The 22,196-nt window shown below is 35.1% G+C and overlaps 3 protein-coding genes and 1 pseudogene across 6 annotated transcripts; all 4 read right to left on the bottom strand.

Moving 5' to 3' along the window:
* Positions 1–974: 974 nt before the first annotated feature.
* Positions 975–13,822, bottom strand: LOC107599550 (apolipoprotein A-IV-like). The gene is made up of 5 exons (XM_016291186.1): positions 13,214–13,822; positions 3,110–3,287; positions 2,928–2,982; positions 2,664–2,814; positions 975–2,579 (listed from the first exon to the last, which is right to left on the bottom strand). The coding sequence occupies exons 2-5, from the start codon at positions 3,236–3,238 to the stop codon at positions 2,012–2,014; spliced, it is 903 nt and encodes a 300-aa protein (XP_016146672.1). The 5' UTR covers positions 3,239–3,287; positions 13,214–13,822; the 3' UTR covers positions 975–2,011.
* On the bottom strand, positions 6,180–8,668 carry LOC107599552 (apolipoprotein Eb-like). The gene is made up of 4 exons (XM_016291189.1): positions 8,568–8,668; positions 8,187–8,337; positions 7,754–8,041; positions 6,180–6,558 (listed from the first exon to the last, which is right to left on the bottom strand). The coding sequence occupies exons 1-4, from the start codon at positions 8,608–8,610 to the stop codon at positions 6,231–6,233; spliced, it is 810 nt and encodes a 269-aa protein (XP_016146675.1). The 5' UTR covers positions 8,611–8,668; the 3' UTR covers positions 6,180–6,230.
* On the bottom strand, positions 10,998–12,079 carry LOC107599578 (apolipoprotein A-IV-like; annotated as a pseudogene).
* A 2,430-nt stretch (positions 13,823–16,252) lies between the features above and the next one.
* Positions 16,253–21,537, bottom strand: tomm40l (translocase of outer mitochondrial membrane 40 homolog, like). 4 transcript variants are annotated; one of them, XM_016291183.1, is made up of 11 exons: positions 21,469–21,537; positions 20,788–21,002; positions 20,113–20,180; positions 19,924–20,016; positions 19,731–19,832; positions 19,543–19,648; positions 19,256–19,378; positions 18,309–18,385; positions 18,120–18,222; positions 16,942–17,111; positions 16,253–16,904 (listed from the first exon to the last, which is right to left on the bottom strand). In XM_016291183.1, the coding sequence occupies exons 2-10, from the start codon at positions 20,999–21,001 to the stop codon at positions 16,972–16,974; spliced, it is 1,026 nt and encodes a 341-aa protein (XP_016146669.1). In that variant the 5' UTR covers position 21,002; positions 21,469–21,537; the 3' UTR covers positions 16,253–16,904; positions 16,942–16,971. The 4 variants fall into 4 exon arrangements, with proteins under 4 accessions (XP_016146669.1, XP_016146668.1, XP_016146670.1 ...); XM_016291182.1 differs by having other exon boundaries at positions 16,253–17,111; XM_016291184.1 differs by lacking the exon at positions 21,469–21,537 and adding an exon at positions 21,196–21,449 and having other exon boundaries at positions 16,253–17,111.
* Between the last annotated feature and the right edge of the window lie 659 nt (positions 21,538–22,196).

The raw sequence follows: 22,196 nt of genomic DNA, 5'->3' as shown, positions 1-22,196 counted from the left end.
TGATAGCCATAATGTAACTATGAACAGGTGAATTGGCAGCCTGTGTCCAAAGTTCTTCTCTTCAGATACTTGTTTATCGCAGTCTTCCATTCCACGTTGCATGAATAAGGTTCCAAAAGGACAAGATGTACTATAATTAAAAAATTGGTTTATTAAAAATGAATGTGGCTCATTGGGTTAGGTGTTGTAGCCAGAGGTATCTCAGTGAAAGTACAGAACAAAGTCACAATGTCATATTTGAACATCAGTGTATTTTTATTGAATTGTTAATACCAAAATAATCATAAAACAGCAGAAAAGAGATGGACCAAGTCATAAAAAGTGGGACATTGATGTTAATGCAAAAAAAAAAGAAATTTGTTTGTTAATATTCAATTGTTCTGCAACAAGACATTTGCTACTAAAAACATCTTGGCTTGCATGATTCAAGGATCAAAGCTTATCATTTATTTCTCTTCTAGTTGCGATTTTATCACTGTACTTCACATTCACCCCATTTGGAAGGAGCATTGTAATGCTTAAAATGGAGCTGTAACTTTAAGCTCAGCAAGCTAAGAACACTTGACTCATGTAGCCATGTTTTCCTGTGCGCATGTATTGTTGGCTTCTTTTTATAGATGATATTATTTTCTACAGTAAGTCTGATTTACAGTTACCAATCAATTATGGGAAAATGTCATTGTGTTTTAAACTAAAACAGGATAAGATATCATGTCAGCAAATCAGAATCAGTCTATTATCTTGAGCATTTCTTGCATGAAGACTTTGTGCAAGAGGACTGTGATAAACTCACTTTGGCTCACGTACCACACATAATAAATAGATTAAATAATTGGTCGTTTTGTAAAAAAAAAATCTGTTTAATAAGCCTCAGTTGAAATATAAATATATATCAGATTCATAATTGACAGTACTTCAGTGTTGTTCATCACATTTAGTTTTATATTGTTATTATTACCTAAGATATTATGCTTATTATTTAACATGTATAGGTGCAACCATGAAAAAGGGCTACATTATACATTTTCACAGCTGTATTTGCTCTTTTAATGTTTCTGTAGTCCAGGTTTTTTTTTTTTTTGGTCACACAATCAATAACTGATAATGTCAAGCCCTATATATTGTGGGCTGAAACACTTTTATCCTGACTATTTGAAATGTTACAAAAAAGTAGGTAAAACATTCCTTATAGGGTTCAAAGGCCACATGACCTTAAAATTGAAGTGTGAGGTAAAATAGCTGGGTGCTTGGTGACAGGGTGTTGTCAAAATGAACAGGATTTGAACCCTTGTTCTTTTGTCTGACTAACAAATAAAGATAAAGCAATTAACTTTTTTTTTTTTTGCATATGGACAACTTGGGTGCTTATCCAAGTATCACACCTAGTCCGCTACCTTTGTGGCTCTAAAGACTGGAATACATACATGATTTTTATACAGATATTTGCAGTCTGGACAAGTAGATGCTAGATGCTGAAAGTCAGAGCCAGTCTGCAGATTTTGGGCAGTCTACAGAGTTCACAGAAATTTGCGTAGTGTGTGATGGCCACAGACTCACTTGTTTTTATTTGTCATGTCCTAGCAAAAAGGCTCATGTTTCTGTGTGATTTTGTTGTGCTCAGAATGACTTGGAAAAAGTCTGGTATAGTGTGTGATCCTTAGTAAGTAGTTGGAAAGTCAAGTGTATGATGTCTAATGTTTATTCCAGCTTTAAGTAATCATATTTGGGTTCAGAAGTTCAGAAGCCTCGCACACATTTCTGCAATTAAAATCTTGCATATGGACCACAGCATTACAAATATCCGTAGTGTAGTATTTTAGACATAGAGTTTGTGTTGTTGTTTTTTTTGAAAACCCCTCACACAATTGGAGTGACCACAGCATTATAAATTAGTGTTTGTGCTATTTTATTAAAATTTTTTTTTGAAAAACATACATGAGCAACAAAGAAATATACTATGTGAAACCCTCAATGGTAACAGAAATGTCCTTTTGCATTTCCCAAAAGTCTCTCAAGACTGCTTGTTCTTGGCAAAGGACTCCCAGAGATCTGTTAACTGGGTCTTCAGGTCCTGAGCGTATGGATCCAGTTTGCTGAGCTCCTCTGAATAGGGAGCCAGATTCTTCTGAAGCTCCTGACTTCTCTGGGCCAGCTGACTCTGAAAGGTTTGGGCTAATGGTGACATGCTCATCTGAAACTCCAAAAAGTGCTGGTCCACTTTCTGCTTCAGCTCCTCGGTTTGAGGACCCATCTCCATCAAACTTCTCTCCAGCTTGGCCTTCAGCTCCTCGGCCCCCTGGACCAGAGTAGATCTCAGGGCCTCGGAGTTCAGGGCCTCTGCATATGGCGCCGCATCCTTCTTCAGCCGCTCAACCTGCTCCTCAATATCACCTCTGATCTCCTCAACGTAAGGCTTGAGATGGGACTGCACAGATGTCATTTCCTGTTCCAGGCGCAGTTTCAGCTGATCTGCCTCTTGGGAAAGTTTGGCCATCAGGTCTCGAGTCAGAAGAGTTACTTGATTTTGAATGGCCAGGGTGTATTTGTTGATGGCATCTGCACTTTGAGAGATCCTGTCACTGAGGAGAAATGGAGATAGATGTTTGTGTATTTCAAAGTTTTATGATTTGTTTTATAGCTGGTTCGTCATCTTATATGCTTACTTGATTTCTTGACCCAGTTCTGAGTTTCGGATCATCTGCAGGGTGTCCTCAGCTGTGAGGGTTGCCTGAGACACGTAATTCCAGAATGCGTTTTTCACCAGATCCATACTGGGCACTGACTTCTCCTGCCACAACATACTGGCATGACAACCTAAAGGATTCATCATAATTAAAAAATATTAACTGGTTTAAAACAACATTTTCTGACCAGTTTTGAGAGCACCTCCAATTTTTATTCAAACACTTAAACAAACAAACACTTACCAGTGAAAACTGCAATGACAAACACTACCAGGACCTTCATGATTATGCGCAGACTCTACACGAAAAAAAAAATTTCATTTTGTCATGCAAGACCACTATAAATATTTTTGACTAGTTTGCATTTAACCGAAAAGAACATACAGTAAGTATGCATTCATTTGTGTTTTTGTCCAGTTGCTTACCTTTCTCTTGTCCTCTTCTGTGTGTAAGTGTTGAGAAGGAATCAGCACTGTATTTAAATGGGTTGCCGAGCTCTGATAAAGGCAGTAAAGTCCAGAAGGCAGTGCCCTGCTGTCAGCTCTACATGCCATGTCAATTATTCCACATCATGAAATCAACCCAACTGAACTGAACTCAGATCTGTGACTCACAATTATTCCTACAGAGTCCGATATAAGTACTGTATAACAAGGAAGTCTAAAATTAATGTCCTATAAAACTTAAAAACATCCAAATTAAGGAAAAGGGAAAACAGGAAAAATAATACTATCACATTTTAAATCATTCCTGTATTATTAGTTTGGGTTTAGTTTAAAGTATTGTTTTGGAACATAGTTTTGAGGAAAATTGTCTTCATTATTGGGGGAAAACCCACCAATGCTAGCTCCCATGGCTATTTTAATGGAAGGACAATTTTACTGTTAAATATTTTTAATTTAAATGCATTTTTACAAAAATCTCAAAAATTATAATTGGTTTAACTTTATTAAAAAAATCTTCCAGTGTTAAATGAATTAAAATAATCCCTGATATAATATAATGTAATGTTTTTAGCCCATATATTCTACAGCTACACCATAATTCTGTTTACTTTACATAATGTTTTAGGCATAAATTCAAGGTAACATTCTCGCAAAGCCACATTTAGCAATAAGAATAAGCAATTTCCTGTGCATGCAGAGTTATCATATACTTTTCAAAATGAAGTACACATTGACCTACTAAAGATTTGTGAGTATTTACAGTTTGATTTTTTCCTTAAGCAATTAAGGAAAGACTAATTAAGTAAATGATTAATGAGAAAACAGCAAAAGGTTACTACGGGATCTGCAGACTTGATGCGTTTATTGGTTTGATACACAGTGTTGAAAGAAGAAATCAGCGGTATGTCAGTGAGGTAAAAGGTTACTTTAAGCAGTATTGTAAATCACTCGCCATCTTGTCTAGGCATTCATCCAGTTACACAAAACCGCCATCAGGGCATCAAGAATGTTTGTATCTGAGCTTATCAATCAGGTCAAGGAGAACACAGAGAACTGACCCCTGAGCTTGTCATATTGATTCAGTTGCATTCCAGTGAACACAGCTTATGGCTGCATTCCAATGCAGAAAATATGCTGTGTATTTAACATCACTGTCGCTCAAATCATCTGTTCTAAAATGGTCCTATTATTTTGATAATAATGAAATTAATTTAAGGTAGAACTCAACAGGAAAACGTTGTAGTTTTCATTTTATGCATACTACATGGTTATATTATTACTTTTTAATATTTTTAAATAAAAGTATGGTTCGGTAAAAGAAATTAAATTGAGCATTGCTATAGTCCCAATGAAACAACATTCCATATAAAGTATATACTAGAAGTACTCTCTCACAATCATTGAAGTGCAGAGGTACTTTGCATGTTGGGCTGCACGTATTAACGTAAGGTTGTTGTAATGATGATTGATGAGTCGGGTATTAAAGAGGATCCTTTTGGACATTGCCCTCTTCTTCACAACACTTATCTGCATTTAAAAAGAGTCTGATATCTGCTGAACATGTAATAACTAAGGAGGAGGAAGCAAGGGACATGGGACAACTAATCCGTTTTGTATTTTTTATTTTTCTATATTATGTTCTGGCATGTATTCACCTAAAAAAACTAAAAGACAAAAAAAATTAAAAACCAGACAGGGTCAATGGACTTGGTAAAAAAACAATTACTGTGTTAACGCAAGTAAAGCAATCATATCAGCTACAGACACAATATTATGACCATTCAATGTGCCTAATTAGTTATCAGACTGCACATAACTGTGTGAGATTGTTACTCTTGTTATCTGATGAAGGCCTTGGACGGCTGAAACGTCATGTTGTTTTATTAATAAAGCTTGAACTTTGAAGAGTGAGTGTTGCACCTTTGTTCAGCTCATATGAATTATAAGGATGCTCACTAAATTGAAACAAATATTATTGGGACAGATCCTGCTTTATTTGTTACTACAGTTAACGAAATAAAATGCAAAAAAAATAATATTTTTTAAATATTTTAGTTTTCTTGATAAATATTGCAGGCCCATTTGGCTGAATATGTTAGATAAAGTGGGCCAGTGGGATTCAGGTAAAGTGGGCTAACCTTTAACCTTCAGTAATTATACTCAAATGCATTAAATAAATTGACATTCTCTGGTTATTTTGTAGTATTTTGTAATTTACTTTTTTAGAAAACAGAAATGAGACTGCAGTCAGGAAATTCTAGTCAGAGATGGAAGAAAGGAAAGAGAAACTAGAAAGGAAGTCAAGGCATGAAGGTAAATCTGTGGAGTGAAGAAATGCTGAGAGGAGCAAAATGTAGATTGCAGAATATAAGCTTAAAATATGAACACAAAGTTCATTTAAAGTGTTTAGAGAACATAGAAAAAAAATGTTTTATATATGGTTACTATTTTAAATGATGCTCTTAAATTTGTTTTGCCTATTTGTTGTTGCTTGTGTTATAGTCACATTTTTTTATATATTGTAGATTTTCTTTTTTTAATCAATATTCAGATTTCTGAATATTCTGATATTCAGATTTCATAACATTTAAGGTCAACACAACATGTTCTTTCAGTTGTTTGGAATTTCACACATGAATTGAGACAAGGATTTGTACATGATTTGTTTTACTCATAACCTATAGGTTATACAATTTTTGGTTTGTTAAATATGTTTGTCTGATAATATGTGTTAATATATCATGTGTTTTTAATTAAGATGCAGAATCATTTTTGATAAATAAGGAATGGCCCACTTGACCTGAAAATACATTTGTCTGGAGTGCATGATCTCAAAATGTTTATTGGTATATAGCTTGCAAATAACACTTTATATGAACTGTATTTAACTTGAACTATTATAGCTGGACCTTAAAGTTAACAAGAGAAATAAAGAAAAAAAACATCTAGGTATCTTAATTTACACGTTTTACAAAGAGTGGCCCACTTTACCTGAATTCACCGTAGTACTAATGGTATATTTCACTCATTACTTTTACATTTCCAATACCTTCATTTCTGTAAGCAGAGTTTAGTGAAAACGTTAATCCTCTAATTTATATTACAAGCCCTCCATGACTGTCTCCAGTTGCTTCTGGACCTGAGACACATAGGGCTCAAACCAATTTTGTATCTTCTCTGCCTTTTCCTGAATTGTGTTACGCATATTCTCTGTGCTCTTCTCAACTTTTTCTTTGAGGTCCTGCATTTGTGATTCCAGTTTCTCTTTTATTCCTTCACCCTGGCTTCTTAGTAGATCTGCCAGAGTTGTCAGCTTCTCTTCAGCACGCTGATGGACTGAGGCGAAGTAAGGTTCGAGACGATCCTTCACATCCTCCATACTCTGAGCAGTACGAGAGCGAACCTCCTCAAAGTATGTTGTCATTTTCCTTTAGATAAGAGAAGAGACAAAGAAATTGCTCAAAATTGAATTTTTTATAGATAAGTATTTTACTTGTAACTTTATATATATGCAAGTTACATAAAATATATATTAATAATATAAAATGTACATAATACAAGTTTATTCGATTTTTTATTTTATCTAAAAACACAAAAGTGCGTATCTATGTTATTGATTACAGTTTTGTTAATATATTACAAGATTTTTACATTTTAAACTAAACATATTATCATATCCTATCTTATCCCTGGACCACAAAACCAGTCATAAGGGTACATTTTTCGAAATTGAGATTTATACATCCTCTGAAAGCCTAATACATAAGCTTTCCATTGATGTATGGTTTGTTGGGATAGGACAATATTTGGTTGAGATACAACTATTTGAAGATCTGGAATCTGAGGTTGCAAAAAAAAAAATCAAAATACTGTGAAAATCGCCTTTAAAGTTGTCCAAATTAAGTTCTTAGCAATGCATACTACTAATGAAAAATTAAGTTTTAATATATTTACAGTAGGAAATTTACAAAATATCGTCATGGAACATGATCTTTACTTAATATCCAAATGATTTTTGGCATAAAAGAAAAATCAATAATATTGATCCATACAATTTTTTTTTGGCTATTGCTACAAATATACCCCAGCGACTTAAGACAGGGTCACATATTTCCCCTCCAACAGTAATAAAAATATCAAAATCAAAATATGAATCTTTTAATTAAAGTAATTAATTTAAATCCTAAACTGTTATTGTCAATAAGGCATTGTCAACACTGATATATAGAAAAGCAGTAAGTTATTAAGTTTTCTATCTACACAGCCATTCAAAAGTTTGGGGTTGGTAATATTTTTTAATGTTTTTGAAAGAATTCTCCTATGCTCACCAAGGCTGCATTTACTTGATCAAACACACAATAAATTAGTAACATTGTAAAATATTAATACAATTTAAAATAACTGTTTTAATGCATTTTAAGGCAAATTCATCAGTATTCATATTTATTTTGTCACAAGATCCTTCAGAAATCCTTATAATTTGTTGCTCAAGAAACATTTCTTCTTATCAATGTTTGAAAGGTCAAGAGAACAGCATTTATTTGAAATAGAAATATTTTGTGACTTTTTAAATGTCTTTACTGTCACTTTTGATCAGTTTAATGCATGCACGAGGTCACTCACTTGTTGATCTCTTGGATGTCCTTGTTAAAACGTTTCCTTAGTTTTTTGGCATAGGTGTTGACCCTGTTCTTGACCTCGTCAGCGTTCTGTTCCACAATGGTTCGGAGCTCCTCTGTGTATTCATTGACACGATCCCTAGCATCCTCCATGTGTGTGCGGAGCTTACTGGCCAGCAGCTGCAGATCTTCATTGAATCTCTTGGCAGTCTCCTGCGCATAAGGGCCCAGTTTGGAGTGTAAGTCATCTTTGTACATTTGCAGCTCCATCATGGTGTCACTGATCAGTGTGCTGCAAAGAAATGAATTTCAATATCATAAATCAGCTTTCTTGACTCTGGACTTCAATTTTCGATCAGTCTAGCCTTTTCTGCATCTTTACAGATTCAGTTTCTCAAATACTTGCTTTGCTGCAATGTTTTGTAGCATTTACTCACTCTAATTCTCTGCCGAGCTGGGTGGCTTTGATGTTATCCCTCATCTCCTCAGTCTTTGAGGTCAGCTCGGACACATGGTTCCAGAACTGATCCACTGCCTTTTCCCAGCGGCTTTTTGGGTCATCCTGAAACAGGATGCTCCCCTGGCAGCCTGCAAGTCAGAATGGAGCACAAATATTCTTTAACAGGTCAAATATTTAGTAGTGTAGAGCATTGTTGTAGACACATCATCTGTACTGTCAGGGTCACAATGAAAACCATCACATAATCCTTTCAAACGATCTGTTGAAGTAATCCAAGTTCTAATACGTATCAGACTTTCAACCTCTGCTGCAAACTCTTTTGAATTTGTGAAGATTTGCATTGTTGATGATCTCTTACCTGAAATGATAGCAAGAGCAAGGATTACAGCCACAAACTTCATGATTGTTTTTGGACAGTACACCAGACAGATTTTCCAACGTGTTCTGTAATGAGAGTTTGGAAGCAGCTGGTATTTATATGCCTTGGATCACAGTCATGTTGATAGCCATAATGTAACTATGAACAGGTGAATTGGCAGCCTGTGTCCAAAGTTCTTCTCTTCAGATTGTTGATTATCGCTCTTTCATTCCACGTTGCATGCATGGTTGCATTAAGGTTCCAAAAGGACAAGATGTGCTATAATTGAAAAACTGGTTTGTTGAAAATGAATGTGGCTCATTGGTTTAGGTGGTCTAGTCAGAGGTATCTAAGTGAAAGCACAGACCCAATGTCATATTTGGATATCAAGACGTGTTATTTTATTGAACACAATTGAATTATGGTAATACCAAAATAATCAAAAGGCAGAAGAGAGATGGACCAAGTCATAAAAAGTGAGACAGTGATGTCAAAAAGTGTAATATTTTATTATTATGCAACAATTATTACTGAGAAGAGGTGCTCTACCAACGATAGAGGAGGTGCAACCAAAAAAGCCATATCAATTGAAAAAGGTGCAGCACTCACTCTTGAAGGGGTGAAAACTTTGATTAATTTTTTTATTTTTATTTAACTTTATTTGTTATCTGATGAAGGCATTGATAACGGCCAAAACGTCATTTTAATCAATAAAGTTTTCACCCCTTCAAGAGTGAGTGCTGCACCTTTTTCAATTGACACGGATTATTATACAACAAGACATTTGTTGCTTAATAAATAATTAATATTTCATTATTATGCAACAAGACATCTGCTACTAAAAAGCATCTTGGCTTGCATGATTCAAGGATCAAAGCTTATCATTTATCTCTATTCTAGTTACCATTTTATCACTGTACTTCACATTCACATGGAAGGAGCACTGTAATGCTTAAAATGGAGCTGTAACTTCATGCTTAGTTAATTAAGAACACTTTTGACTTATGTATCCATGTTTTCTTATGTTCATATATTGCTGGCTTCTTTTTATAGATGATTTTATTTTCTTAAGTACGTCTGTTTTACAGATAACAATCAATTACAGAAAAATGTCATTGTGATCTAAACTAAAACAGGATAAGATATCATGTCAGCAAACTGCTATCGTCTCACATAAGAGAGAATAATTTTTTTGCATGAAGGCTTTGTGCAAGAGGACAATGATAAACCCGTTTTGGCTCATGCTATACCACACATAATAAATAGATTAAATAGGTTGTTTTGTAAAAAAAAAAAAAAATTTTTTTAAAGTGTATATATATATATATATATGTTGTGTAAATGACAATGCATCAGTGCCTGCAAATTATTTTATCGCATTTTATTATTATTATTACCTAAGATATTATGTATATTATTTTCAATTATGTAACATATAATTGAAAAAAATGATCATGGAAAAACAAGTGATACATTATATGTTTTCACAACTGTATTTGCTCTTTAAATGTTTCAGTCGGTCAGTTTTTTTTTTTTTTTTTTGTCAACAACTTAACAACTGATATGTCAAGCCCTGTATGTTGCACGCCGACACACTTTTGGCTGGATGTTGCAGTGTTTTATTGTCAGAATGAACAGGATTCGAACCCTTGTTTGAATTCTTTTATCTGAATAACAAATAAAGATAAAGCAATTTACGTTTGTTGTATATAGACAGCGTGATACATTTTTCAAAGTACATAAAGGAAAATTGACTTTAGCAAGTACTTATCCAAGTTCACTCCTAGTCCGCTACATTTGTGGCTCTGAAGACTGGAATACATACATGACTTTTATACCGATTTTTGCCCCTATTTGCAGTCTGGACAAGAAGATGCTAGTTGAGGAAATTCAGAGCCAGTCTGCAGATTTTGGGCAGTCGGAGCTAGAAACTAGCATACTGTATGATGGCAACAGACTTATTTGTTTTCATTTGTCATGTGTCTTTTAGCAAAAAGGTGCAAGTTTCTGTGTGAATTAGTTGTGTATGATGCCTAGTTTTTCTCTGTGACATTTACAAAGTTGATGCCTAATGTTTTTACACCTCTGTTCCAATTTTAAGAGTCATGAAGTATATTCCAGCTTTAAGTAATACTAGGGGTGCCAGAATTAAATAAACGTTCAGAAGCCTCACACACACATATCTGCAATTAAAATCTTGTGTATGACCACAGCATTAGAAATTAGACATGTTAAACTTTTTTTATCCTCAATAAAAACAATAATTGTAGATATTAAACAATGTTTTCGATATATTTAGCATTTTTTGAAATACATTCTTAAGCAACAAAGAAGTAGTAGTTGAAACCATGTAAGTTTTTTCAGCAATTAAAATCTTGCATATGCACTGCATTAAAAATTTCACAAAAATTGTGGATATCAAATGTAGTGTTTGTGCTATTTTATTTAGCAATTTTTGGAAAAACATACACGAGCAACAAAGAAATATACTAGTTGAAATCCCCAGTGGTAACAGAAGCATCCTTTTGCATTTCCAAAAAGTCTCTACAGTCTTTCAAGACTGCTTGTTCTTGGCAAAGGACTCCCAGAGAGCTGTTAACTGGGCCTTCAGGTCCTGGGCGTATGGATCCAGTTTGCTCAGCTCCTCTGAATAGAGAGCCAGATTCTTCTGAAGCTCTTGACTTCTCTGGGCCAGCTGACTCTGAAAGCTTTGGACTAATGGAGACATGCTCATCTGAAAGTCTAAAAAGTGCTGGTCCAGTTTCTGCTTCAGCTCCTCGGTTTGAGGACCCATCTCCATCAAACTTCTCTACAGTTTGGCCTTCAACTCCTCGGCCCCCTGGACCAGAGTAGATCTCAGGGCTTCAGAGTTCAGGGTCTCTGCGTACGGGGCCACATCCTTCTTCAGCTGCTCAACCTGCTCCTAAAAGTCACCTCTGATCTCCTCAACATAAGGCTTAAGCTGGGACTGCATGGATGTCATTTCCTGTTCCAAATGCAGTTTCAACTGATCCGCCTCTTGGGAAAGTTTGGCCAGCAGGTCTCGAGTCAGAGTTACTTGACTTTGAATGGCCAAGGTGTATTTGTTGATGGCATTTGTGCTTTTGGAGATCCTGTCACTGAGGAGAAACGGAGATAGATGTTTGTGTTTTTAAAAGTTTTATGATTTGTTTTATAGCTGGTTTATCAGGTCATCATCTTATTTATTATAGACTTGATTTCTTGACCCAGTTCTGAGTTTCGGATCATCTGCAGTGTGGGTTGCCTGAGACCCGTAATGAATTTTTCACCAGATTCTTACTGGGCTCTGGCTGGTCCTGCCACATCACATTGGCATGACAACCTAATGGATTCATCATAATTCAATTATATTAACTGATTTAAAACTTAACATTTTCTCTGTTTTTGAGCACCTCCAATTTTCATTAAAACACCATTTTTTTTTAATGAGTGAAATTCCGTGAATACTAACCAGTGAAAACTGCAATAACAAACACTACAAAGGTCTTCATGATTATGCGCAGGCTCTACAAAAAAACAAACAAAAAATCGTTTTGTCAGGCAAGACCACTATAAATATTTTTGACTAGCTTTCACTTAACTGAAAAGAACATAAGTATACATTCATTTGCGTTTTTTGTCCAGTCCCTTACCTTTCTCTTGTCCTCTTTTGTTGTAGGTGTTGAGAAGGTATCAGCACTGTATATAAATGGGTTGCTGAGCTCTGATAAAGGCAGTAGAGTCCAGAAGGTAGCGCCCTGCTGTCAGTTGTACATGCCATGTCACTCATTCCACATCATGAAATCAGCTGAACTGAACTGAACTCAGATCTGTGACTCACAATTATTCATAGAGTCAGATGTAAGTACTGTATAAAGTCTTAGAATTGAATCCTGTAAAACTTCAAAACATAAAACTGTAATCTAGATGCATTACAGTATATACAGGAAAAGGAATAATATCAAAATTTAAACAATTCCTGGATATACACTTTTGGTTTTGTTTTTAAATTATTGTTTTGAAGAAAAAAATTAATGTTTGTTTTTTAACACCATGCCAGCTCCCATGTCTATTTTCGTGGTAGGAAAATTGTATTGTTAATTATTTAAATTAAAGTGCTTTTTTTTACTAAAAATTCTAAAATTATATTTGGTTTAATTTGTTTAAAAAAATCTTCCAAAGTGCTAACTGAATAAAAATGGTTTCTCACAGGGTTAAACACCGCAAAATCTAATAAAACATGTTTCAGGGATTTTTACAAAAGAACATGGTGGACACAATATAGACAGTTAAATGATGAGTAATATTTAGATTTTATGTTTACAGATTTGAATAAATAATAATAATTAAAAATAATTAATTTTTGCTACCGGCAAATATGAAACAAATAAAAATAAAAAGCTATGTAATTAAAGAAAAAAACAAACATATAATATCTAAAATATTTGTGTACAGAAGGAGAGATAACATTTATTAGTCTCTATAGAAGCATCTACACCATAAGTACAGTAACATTCTCACAAGCCACATTTATTAGCAATAGGTTTTCCTGCGCATGCACAGTTCTGCCATAAACTGGAAAATTAGTTTTAGGAAAATTAGTGATATTGATCTTGACCATCTTAGTCTTTATATTGGTGACTTACTGGTTGTGGCCTCGGTTGACCAATATAACGCTGCTTTCGCATCTATTCTGGATGAGGTTGCCCCTCTGAAAAAATGTGTTGTTTCTTTCAAGAGATCATCTCCTTGGTTATACATCTGAGTTACGTTGTATGAAAGCTAAAGGCAGGCAGTTAGAGCAGAGATACAAAAAAACCCGGTTTTAACAGTTCATAGATCAATGATTGATCAGCATCAGATTGAATACCACAATGCTCTCAAAGCTGCAAAAATGGCATATTATTCTACAATTATTAGCAGTGACATCTCTAATCCCAGAGTTCTGTTTAGAACAGTTAATAATCTTATTAAACCTCCTAGTAACATTAACTGTTCCAATATCTATAATTCTATTGCTGGTGATCTTGCTTCTGAATTTGTTGAGTTGCATCCTCCAAATCTCTCTGACTATGTTTTCTCAAGTTTCAGTGTTGTTGATTCTGATTTTGTCTAAACTTTTGTCAATGAACTCAACTACTTGAATACTGGATCCTTTCCCTACTACTGTATTGAAAAACTGTTAGTCTGTTATTGTACCCCACATCACCACCATTGTCAATGTCTCACTTAGTGAAGGGATTGTTTCTCCTGCTTTAAAAATGGCAGCAGTTAAAAAGCCTGGTTTTATAAATAAAAAAGCCTAAATATATCACTATATTGCTGAGATGTCCAATTATCGGCCAATTTGTAATTTATAATTCCTGGCAAAAGTCCTTGAGCGGGTGGTTGTTAGCCAACTCCAAACTCATCTTACACGAATAGCCTACTAGAGACTTTTCAATCTGGCTTTAGGTCTGGACATAGCACGGAGACTGCTTTAGTTAGAGTCTTGAATGACCTTCTCATTATAGCTGATTCTGGGGCTTGTGGCATTTTGGTTCTCTTAGATCTTAGTGCTGCATTTGATACGATATGTCATAGCATATTACTGGACAGACTACATAGATGGATTGGTCTATCTGGAACTGTGTTGAACTGGTTTAAATCTGATCTTTCAGAACGTTCTCAGTTTGTTTACCTGGGTACTAATAGATCTCAGACTGCGCCTTTATGTCAGGGTGTCCCTCAGGGGTCAGTTTTGGGACCTGTTCTATTTAGTATTTACATGCTGCCTCTTGGGCAGATTATTCAGAAGTATGGCCTGGGCTATCAGTTACGCAGACGATACCCAGATTTATATTAGAACTCAGCCTCATTCCACTTCTTCCTCTTTAACTCTTTCTGCCTGTTTGCTGGAAATTAAGGCGTGGATGAAACAAAACTTTCTAAAACAAAATTGTTCTAAAACTGAAATTATATTAATTGGCACTCCATCTAATGTTAATAAATTCAATAATTTTAAACTTTCAGTTGACAATACCCAAATATCTCTTGCTCAGGTGTGTAATTTGGGTGTGATGTTGATGCTCAGTTGACTTTTAATTCTCACTTCAAAAACGCTTTTTTTCCATCTTTGTAACATTACTCGCATTAGACCCTTTCTTTCTAGGCCTGATGCTGAGAGGCTTAATCATGCCTTTATCACATCACAACTCCATTATTGCAATTCTCTCTTTGGGGGTTTACCAGCAAGTTCTGTTAAGACACTACAATATATTCAAAACTCAGCTGTGCGAGTTTTGACTTATACATCCTCATGCCATCACATTACCCCAGTGCTCCAGCTCCAGCAACTTCATTGGCTGAATATTTAAATACGTTCAATCACGTATTGATTTTAAAACTCAGATTTTAACATATAAAGCAGTGCATGGGCTGGCTCCAGATTACATTTGTGACTTGGTAACTCTTTCCACACCTTCTCGCTCTCTCAGCTCTGCTGGTTGTTTTTCCTTGTATCAGCCTCGTTGTAAATGAAAAACCATGGGGGGGGGGGGGGACATTACAAATAAAATGTATTATTACTGTACTTTTCAAAATGAAGTCCACATTCAACTATTGTAACTTGTTAAACAGTGTTTACAGTTTTAAATTATTTTTTCCTTAAGCAATGAAGGAAAAACTATAAGGAAATGATTAATGGGAAAACAACAGCACAAGGTTACTACGGGATCTGCAGTATCTTGACTTGATTTACTTTTTGTAAAGGTTATTTTTATGACCAAGTTATTAAACTGCATGTGAAATGTTGATGGCATGGGCTTGCCCTTTCAAGCGCATTTATATATGACATTTCAGCAAGCGCTGCTAGAGTAAATTAAAGAACAAACACCGCACCACAATCTTGATTTAATTTAAATTAAACTGATGTGTTTATTGGTTTGAGAGAGACAGTCTTGAAAGAAGAAATCAGCGGTGTGTCAGTGAGGTGAAAGGTTACTTTAAGCAGCATTGTACATCACTCGGCATCTTGTCTAAGCATTCATCCAATTACACAAAAGCGCCATCAACTCATCAAGACTGTTTGCATCTGCGCTTGTCAATCAGTTCGAGGAGAACACAGTGCACTGACCCCTAAGCTTCTGTCATATTGATCCAATTGAAATTATGGCTGCATTCCAATGCAGAAAATATGCTGTGCATTTAACATCACTGCTACTCAAGTCATCTGTTCTAAAATAGTAAAATTTTAATAATAATGAACTAAAATTACTGTAGAATTGAAAGGAAAAACTTAGTGGTTTTCATATTATGCATACTACATGGTAATATTATTACATTTTAATATTTTTAAATAAAATTGTGGTTTGGTAAAAGAAAATTAAATTGAGCATTAATCTAGTCCCAATGAAATAACATTTCATATGGACAAAACGTAAACAATCTCTTACTCTAAAGTACGTAAACGTACTCTCTCACAATCATTCATCTGCAGATCAAGTGCAGAGGTACGTTTGTGTCTTTGCATGTTTGCCTGCACGTATTAACATAAGGTTGTTGTAATGATGATTGATGAGTCAGGTATTAAAGAGTATTCTTCTGGACGTTGGCCTCTTTCTCACACTTATCTGCATTTAAAAGAGCCTGATATCAGCTGAACACAATCACTAAGAAGGAGGAAGTGAGGGACATGGGACAACTAATCCGTTTAGTTTTTTTCTTCTTCTATATTTTCTGGCATGTATTCACCTAACTAAAAAACTAAACTACAAAAATTTTTTTATTAAAGACCGGACAGGGTCAATGTAAAAAATAAATAAATAAAAAATTACTGTCTGTGATAATGTAAGTAAAGCAGTGGGGGAAAAAACTAGCAATGTGGGAAATATCATAGATTTGGGATTACGTAATAGAACGTAACATGAATTTAATCTTTTTGTTTTATTTTTTACTTTTTTGTTTGTTTCTCAACTATGCAACAGCGTATCAGACAAATTCATTAGGAAAAAAACATTTGTTTTTTACACCAACAAAAATACATTAATAAACATGCATCTCAGTTTGATAGACAGATAAATGGAAGAAAAAAAATTAATGTGAATAAACAACAAAATGAAAGGTGAATTTGTGTACGTGTATTTCTTCTTGGTTTCTCTTATAATGCATCAGGCAGTCGTGATGTTCTTTAAATGTACTTTTTTAAATATTGGAATTATCATTGCTTTTCGCTTACATTACAAGAATAACAAAAAGGGTGGTCTGATACATGGAACTTAGAACAAATATTACTTTGTTTGCTTCATATTTACGGACTGATTTTACACAGGCATGGATAAATATGCAAGTGTGTCCAAACTTTACCATTTCACCAGCAATGGCACTGGTGTGTAAACTGCAGCATTAACCAAGAAAGAAGGTAAGTTTAACCAATGGTGATGCCAAACCCACACTGGAACTTGTTTTTTCTTTGGTTAAGGAAAGCACAGAGGGCCAGTGACAGAGGCAGAGGCTGCAGCTTTTTTTCCAGCGTAGCTCCAACCACCCAGTTACTGTCTAAAGAACCTACAGAAAGAGTGAAAAATTCAGTAAACCAATGTTTATCCCATAACCAATGAAATCTCATGCAAATTGCAATTACAGTTTGTTTTGTTAAAGGTCTTTGTGGTGAATTTTCATTGGAATATCTGGCAACAATCTTTGGAATGACTAGAGGTAAAGACAACACTCTATTAATGTACAAATGTCAACTAAGAAGACTGAATTGAAATGCTGCTCAATGGACGATGACACAGACACATTTGTGACTAAAAATAGATTTTTATGTGAACTGGAAAATGTATTTAGGAGTATGTGTGCAAATAAAAATTAGGTCCCCGCGGGTCCATTATTTTTTCTTTTCAAATTTATGGTTATAAAAACTCAAATATTTGAAATGGTACAACAGTCTTACTTATAACTTTAAAAGGACTTAAATTTGGGGCCAGAAAACAGGAAATGTGGCACGGCATAATGTGATTATTAAAAAAATGTAAAAAGGCTATGTTATAATTGCATCAATATTTGAGTACTGCACGGTTCACAGTAAAAATGTTGAGTGTTCTACAGGCTCGCCATTCCAGAGCAGTTCACAATCAATCAACAACTGTATATTTCATTTACATTTTATTTGGTTATTATAGTTTTTTTTCCAGTTACACAAACTGAATCTGGCATTTAATACAATTTAAATATGCATAATTCCATGGTTATTAAATAAATACAGCAAAAATATTTTTAAAATCTAGTGTACTTTTTGCATTTAAATAAATTAAATAATTTTGCTTGTAAATTCCTCCTTGTATCCCTTTAGGGAAAAACTAAGTACTTAATAAATTTTATTGCGCTCCTAATGTTAAATGAGGAGCACACATGCTCCTTATGAAAAAATCATCAAGGCCTGATTGAGGATAGATTGTGAAATATAACAACAAATGCAATTGCTGAATTCATCATAACCATACAAAATGATGAGATGTTAAAGAATGCTGTCTGTATCTACACATGCATGCATATTTACATGTTTACACCAACCTTTAAAGACCAGATCAGCTTTGGGGACGTCCAGCTGGTATCCAAATGATACACTAGTGTCCTGCGTATGGGTGCTCGCTTCAAACTCCACACCAACCTGCAACTAATAATAAACAACAAAACAAATGTCATTATAAAGCAATAAATGAACAAATACAGACATGACTCATTCTGCTGATGAACATTTACCTGATCATTGGCTTTGTGGTAATACGACCCATGAGCTCCAGCTCCTCCTAGTGTCAGAGTGGCCATAAAGTTGCTGCCTGTTTGTAAATACCCATTCAGATTTTGAAAATTCTGTATTCATACTTACAGACTGAATGTTTATTTTGGAACATTAACTTAGCTTATACATTTTTACGTCTTAATCTGGGCTAAAACACGTCAGACCAGAAAAGCTGTCTAGATATAGGTTAAAAATGTTCCGATTCTTTACTATTGTTCTTTATAGTTGCACTTAAATCTGTCTGAAACATCCGTTTACTTCATACATTTTTATTGTGTATTGTTTTTTTGTATTTAAAAGGTTCTTTTTGTTATTTGAAAAAGAGTTATTAAACTTTATTAAGGCTACATCCATATTAATCAGAATATCTATAATATTTCAAACGCAACTGTCATCATCTTTTACCAAAGGACAGCAATCAAGAGTAAATATTCTGTCATCCTTGCAGCAATGTAATATGAAGATTGTACGAAGTAACATTTATCTTTCGCAACATTATTAAAGCGAATAACAGGCACATCAATGCAGTTACATCAATAGATATCTATGGGTACAAAATGCTTTACATGACTAAACAGGCGCCGTAGTTTTCGAATACCTCAGTTATCACAGTTCACACTATCCTATAAACTGTGTTTTCTAATGTATCCACCTTGGAGAGTGCCTTCAAAAAGCTGTTTTCTCTGGACAAAACACTATCTCAGTGTGGACAAAAGACCAAAACATAGAGAAAAAGACGTGTTTATCTAGATTAATGTGGATGTAGCCAAAGAGGACAACACTTGTGTATCTTTTTAACATAATTTGTAATGTAATTCATCACTGTGATAAAAAGACTGAATTATAGTGACATGAAAATTGGATGCAGTCACATACCGATCTACTTTCTTTCTTTATACGTGTTTACCTGTATATCGGCCCGCCAGAGACATGACTGTTCCCTCCTCTCCGGGCCGTCGGTGATACACCAGCTCTCCCCCTAATGCCAGCGACGGAGTGACAGACTGGAGATAATGAGCAACAACAATTCCTGAGAAAGATGTGAGGGAACAGGAGGTGAGAGAACCAGAGAGAAAAATAAGTTGGACGAGTTAACTGAAGAAGGGACATGGCATGACTAAAAACAAATAAAGCTACTAAAATAAACCTCAAATTGCGGCACAAATAAACATGGATGAAACAGAAGACAATTACCAGAACCAATCAAGACGTCTGGGTTGCCAAAGGTCACAGTGGCAGTGAAATCTTCCCCTTTGAATTCAGCATCTCCTTGCCAGTTCACAAACTTCTGCTGCTGAGTCTGATTGAGACAAGTATGTCCAGCAATGCATTAGTATTACATCATAACTAATCAAAACAATAACACATACACAAATACACACCTGGAAGGCAAATTTCGAGCGCAATCTGTCTGTGATCTGATGAATAATCTGTGCATTTAAGCTCCCTGTGTTGTCCATGTCACCCACCATGACGGGAAAGGCCTGATAAAAATATTAAGGAAACTATAAATATTTGGATAAATGGCGCAAGTTCCTTTTTCAAATTAAATAGACTTTTCAGCAGGCTTTTTACCTCTGCTGGTCCTGCTTGTTTGGTCCCCACATAAGTAGCTCCAAACCTGTAAGTGGAATCTCCTTGAGTGCTTAGCAACACTGTGTGGCTGACCTATGAAATAAAATGAGATGATCTTGATGACGATCGGGAATACTTTCTTCAACAACATGGCTCAAGAAAATCCACCAGTAAACACACTGGACTGACCTGGAAGTGGTTGCTCAAAGCTTTGCTCACTGTTAGTCTAACACCCTCCATCTGCACAGGAAACACCTCTGAGGGACAAACAGACATCAGTGTAAAAACATTTGAATTTGTAATTATGAAAAGTCTAAGTAAAGTCATACAAGATACAGCTGAATTGAGAATGGCTTTTAAATTCCAATGGAATTCCTGCATTTGAATTTAATTTTAACTATAAAATTCTAATTTATGTCTCATTTAAATTTAAAGAAAGATTAAAATAAAACGAAATAAAAAAAAATAATAATGATACTACTACTAATAATAATTTAACTGCTGTTTTATAATTTGCAGATTTTTTTTTTGCAATACATTTTTCAGTATAAATCAGCCGTTAATGTAAATGTTATCATAGATATGCGGAATTAAAAAAAAAATGCAGTCCAAAACTAGTTCAAACGTTTTGCGCTCTGTAAGATTATTATATATATCAAATATCACATACAGGTGCATCTCAATAAATTAGAATGTCGTGGAAAAGTTATTTATTTCAGTAATTCAACTCAAATTGTGAAACTCGTGATTCAGCACTCTCTCTCTCTCTCACACACACACACTTGTCATTTAAATTTATATATATATATAAATGACTTTGTTCATAATTTTGATTGCTTCTTTAAAAAGTCATTATTTTCTTACCTTTGCATTTGCGATGGCACTCTTCAAAGCCACCAGGGTTTGGAAGAGGAGGCTCAGACTCCTGGCGCTCAGGTGAAGAGCTGCCGGGCACAGAGACGGGTGAGACGGGTGAGACAGAGGGCATCGTGAATCCTGGTGGTACTGACACCAAACCTGGTCCACCTGGCCCTAGTGCAGGTGGGCTGGGTGCACTGGCAGCCAACACACTGCCCATTCTTAAACAGGACAGATGAGATTAGAGGAGGAGAACATGTTAACAGATTATTCACTAAAATAATATAGTATGTAATCATTAGTTTCGGTCTAAAGTCAGTAGTTTCCATTTGTGAACGATAAACAACGTGCATGTCATGTTTACGTAGCAAGCCGTAAAGAGTCTTTGAAGGTCTTTTGCATAACGGAACTTACTAAACAACTGGATTTGTACGATTAGGAGCTGCTGCTGTTTCGTTAAGCATCCAGGTTCAAATTCAACACACGTAATTCGTTGACAAATTAGCTTGAAAGCTAAACGCCACGTTATTTGTTATTCTTGAGACACTACAGCTATTGGAAATATAAATGCTGTTTAGCTTTTTTTTTTTTTTTTTTTAAGTAATATTTCTAGCTGAGGTATGCCTAAGGGGTGCTGCGGATTTATTAGAAAATAAGCCCAATAACAATGAATCAATGACAACTCACGCTGAGCTTCACAGAGGACGGTTCTCCAGGTTACTAAACCACGTGTTCTAACCATGTCTGTTTTGTGAATGATTCATTCTTTCAGAGTCGGATCTTCTCAATGAATCAGATGAATCGCTTCACAGAACCAGTCTCATCTACTCGTTTACGAGTCGGACTGAATTGTTCTTGTAAGAATCGGTCCGAGCTGTTCTCAAGTCAATTATATGCATACATTTTGACGCTATGTTGCATTATGGCTGCAAAAAACTAAAACACCCTCATTTATAAAATGTAAAGGAAAAAAGTTCTGCATAACGATGACGAAATTACGTCAAGAATTCCTGAGTTCATTCAGACGAGCTGTTCAAAAGAACCGACTCATGGAAACGAGTCAGACTCCCCATACGACTTTCCGCTGTGTAAGCCCTCCTATTTTCAGCTCGACAAATCCGAAGCTAAATGGCTATTGGCCTGTTTACCTGTCAATCACTACGTAAAAGTGAAGCGGGTTTGACAGAGCGAGCACAAAGTAAAAGGGGCATTTGCTTGAAGGTCAATGAATGGGCTTTGGAGGTCGCTTGGGTTCCCGTAACCTGAACTGTGAGATGTACAAAGAATTATACAACCAAACAGAACTAGAGTTTAGTCATTCGATTTATGCGACGGATCCTTTAGTCTAAATGAAATATAGCCAACACCTATAAGTAAAAAATAATAATAAAACTGAAAAAAAAATTATATATTTG

Source organism: Sinocyclocheilus grahami, unplaced genomic scaffold (genome assembly GCF_001515645.1).
Source record: "Sinocyclocheilus grahami isolate Dianchi unplaced genomic scaffold, SAMN03320097.WGS_v1.1 scaffold268.1, whole genome shotgun sequence".
Taxonomy (NCBI): Eukaryota; Metazoa; Chordata; class Actinopteri; order Cypriniformes; family Cyprinidae; genus Sinocyclocheilus; species Sinocyclocheilus grahami.
The sequence above is the reverse complement of the archived record's forward strand: the minus strand, read 5'-3'. Positions and strand labels throughout refer to the sequence as shown.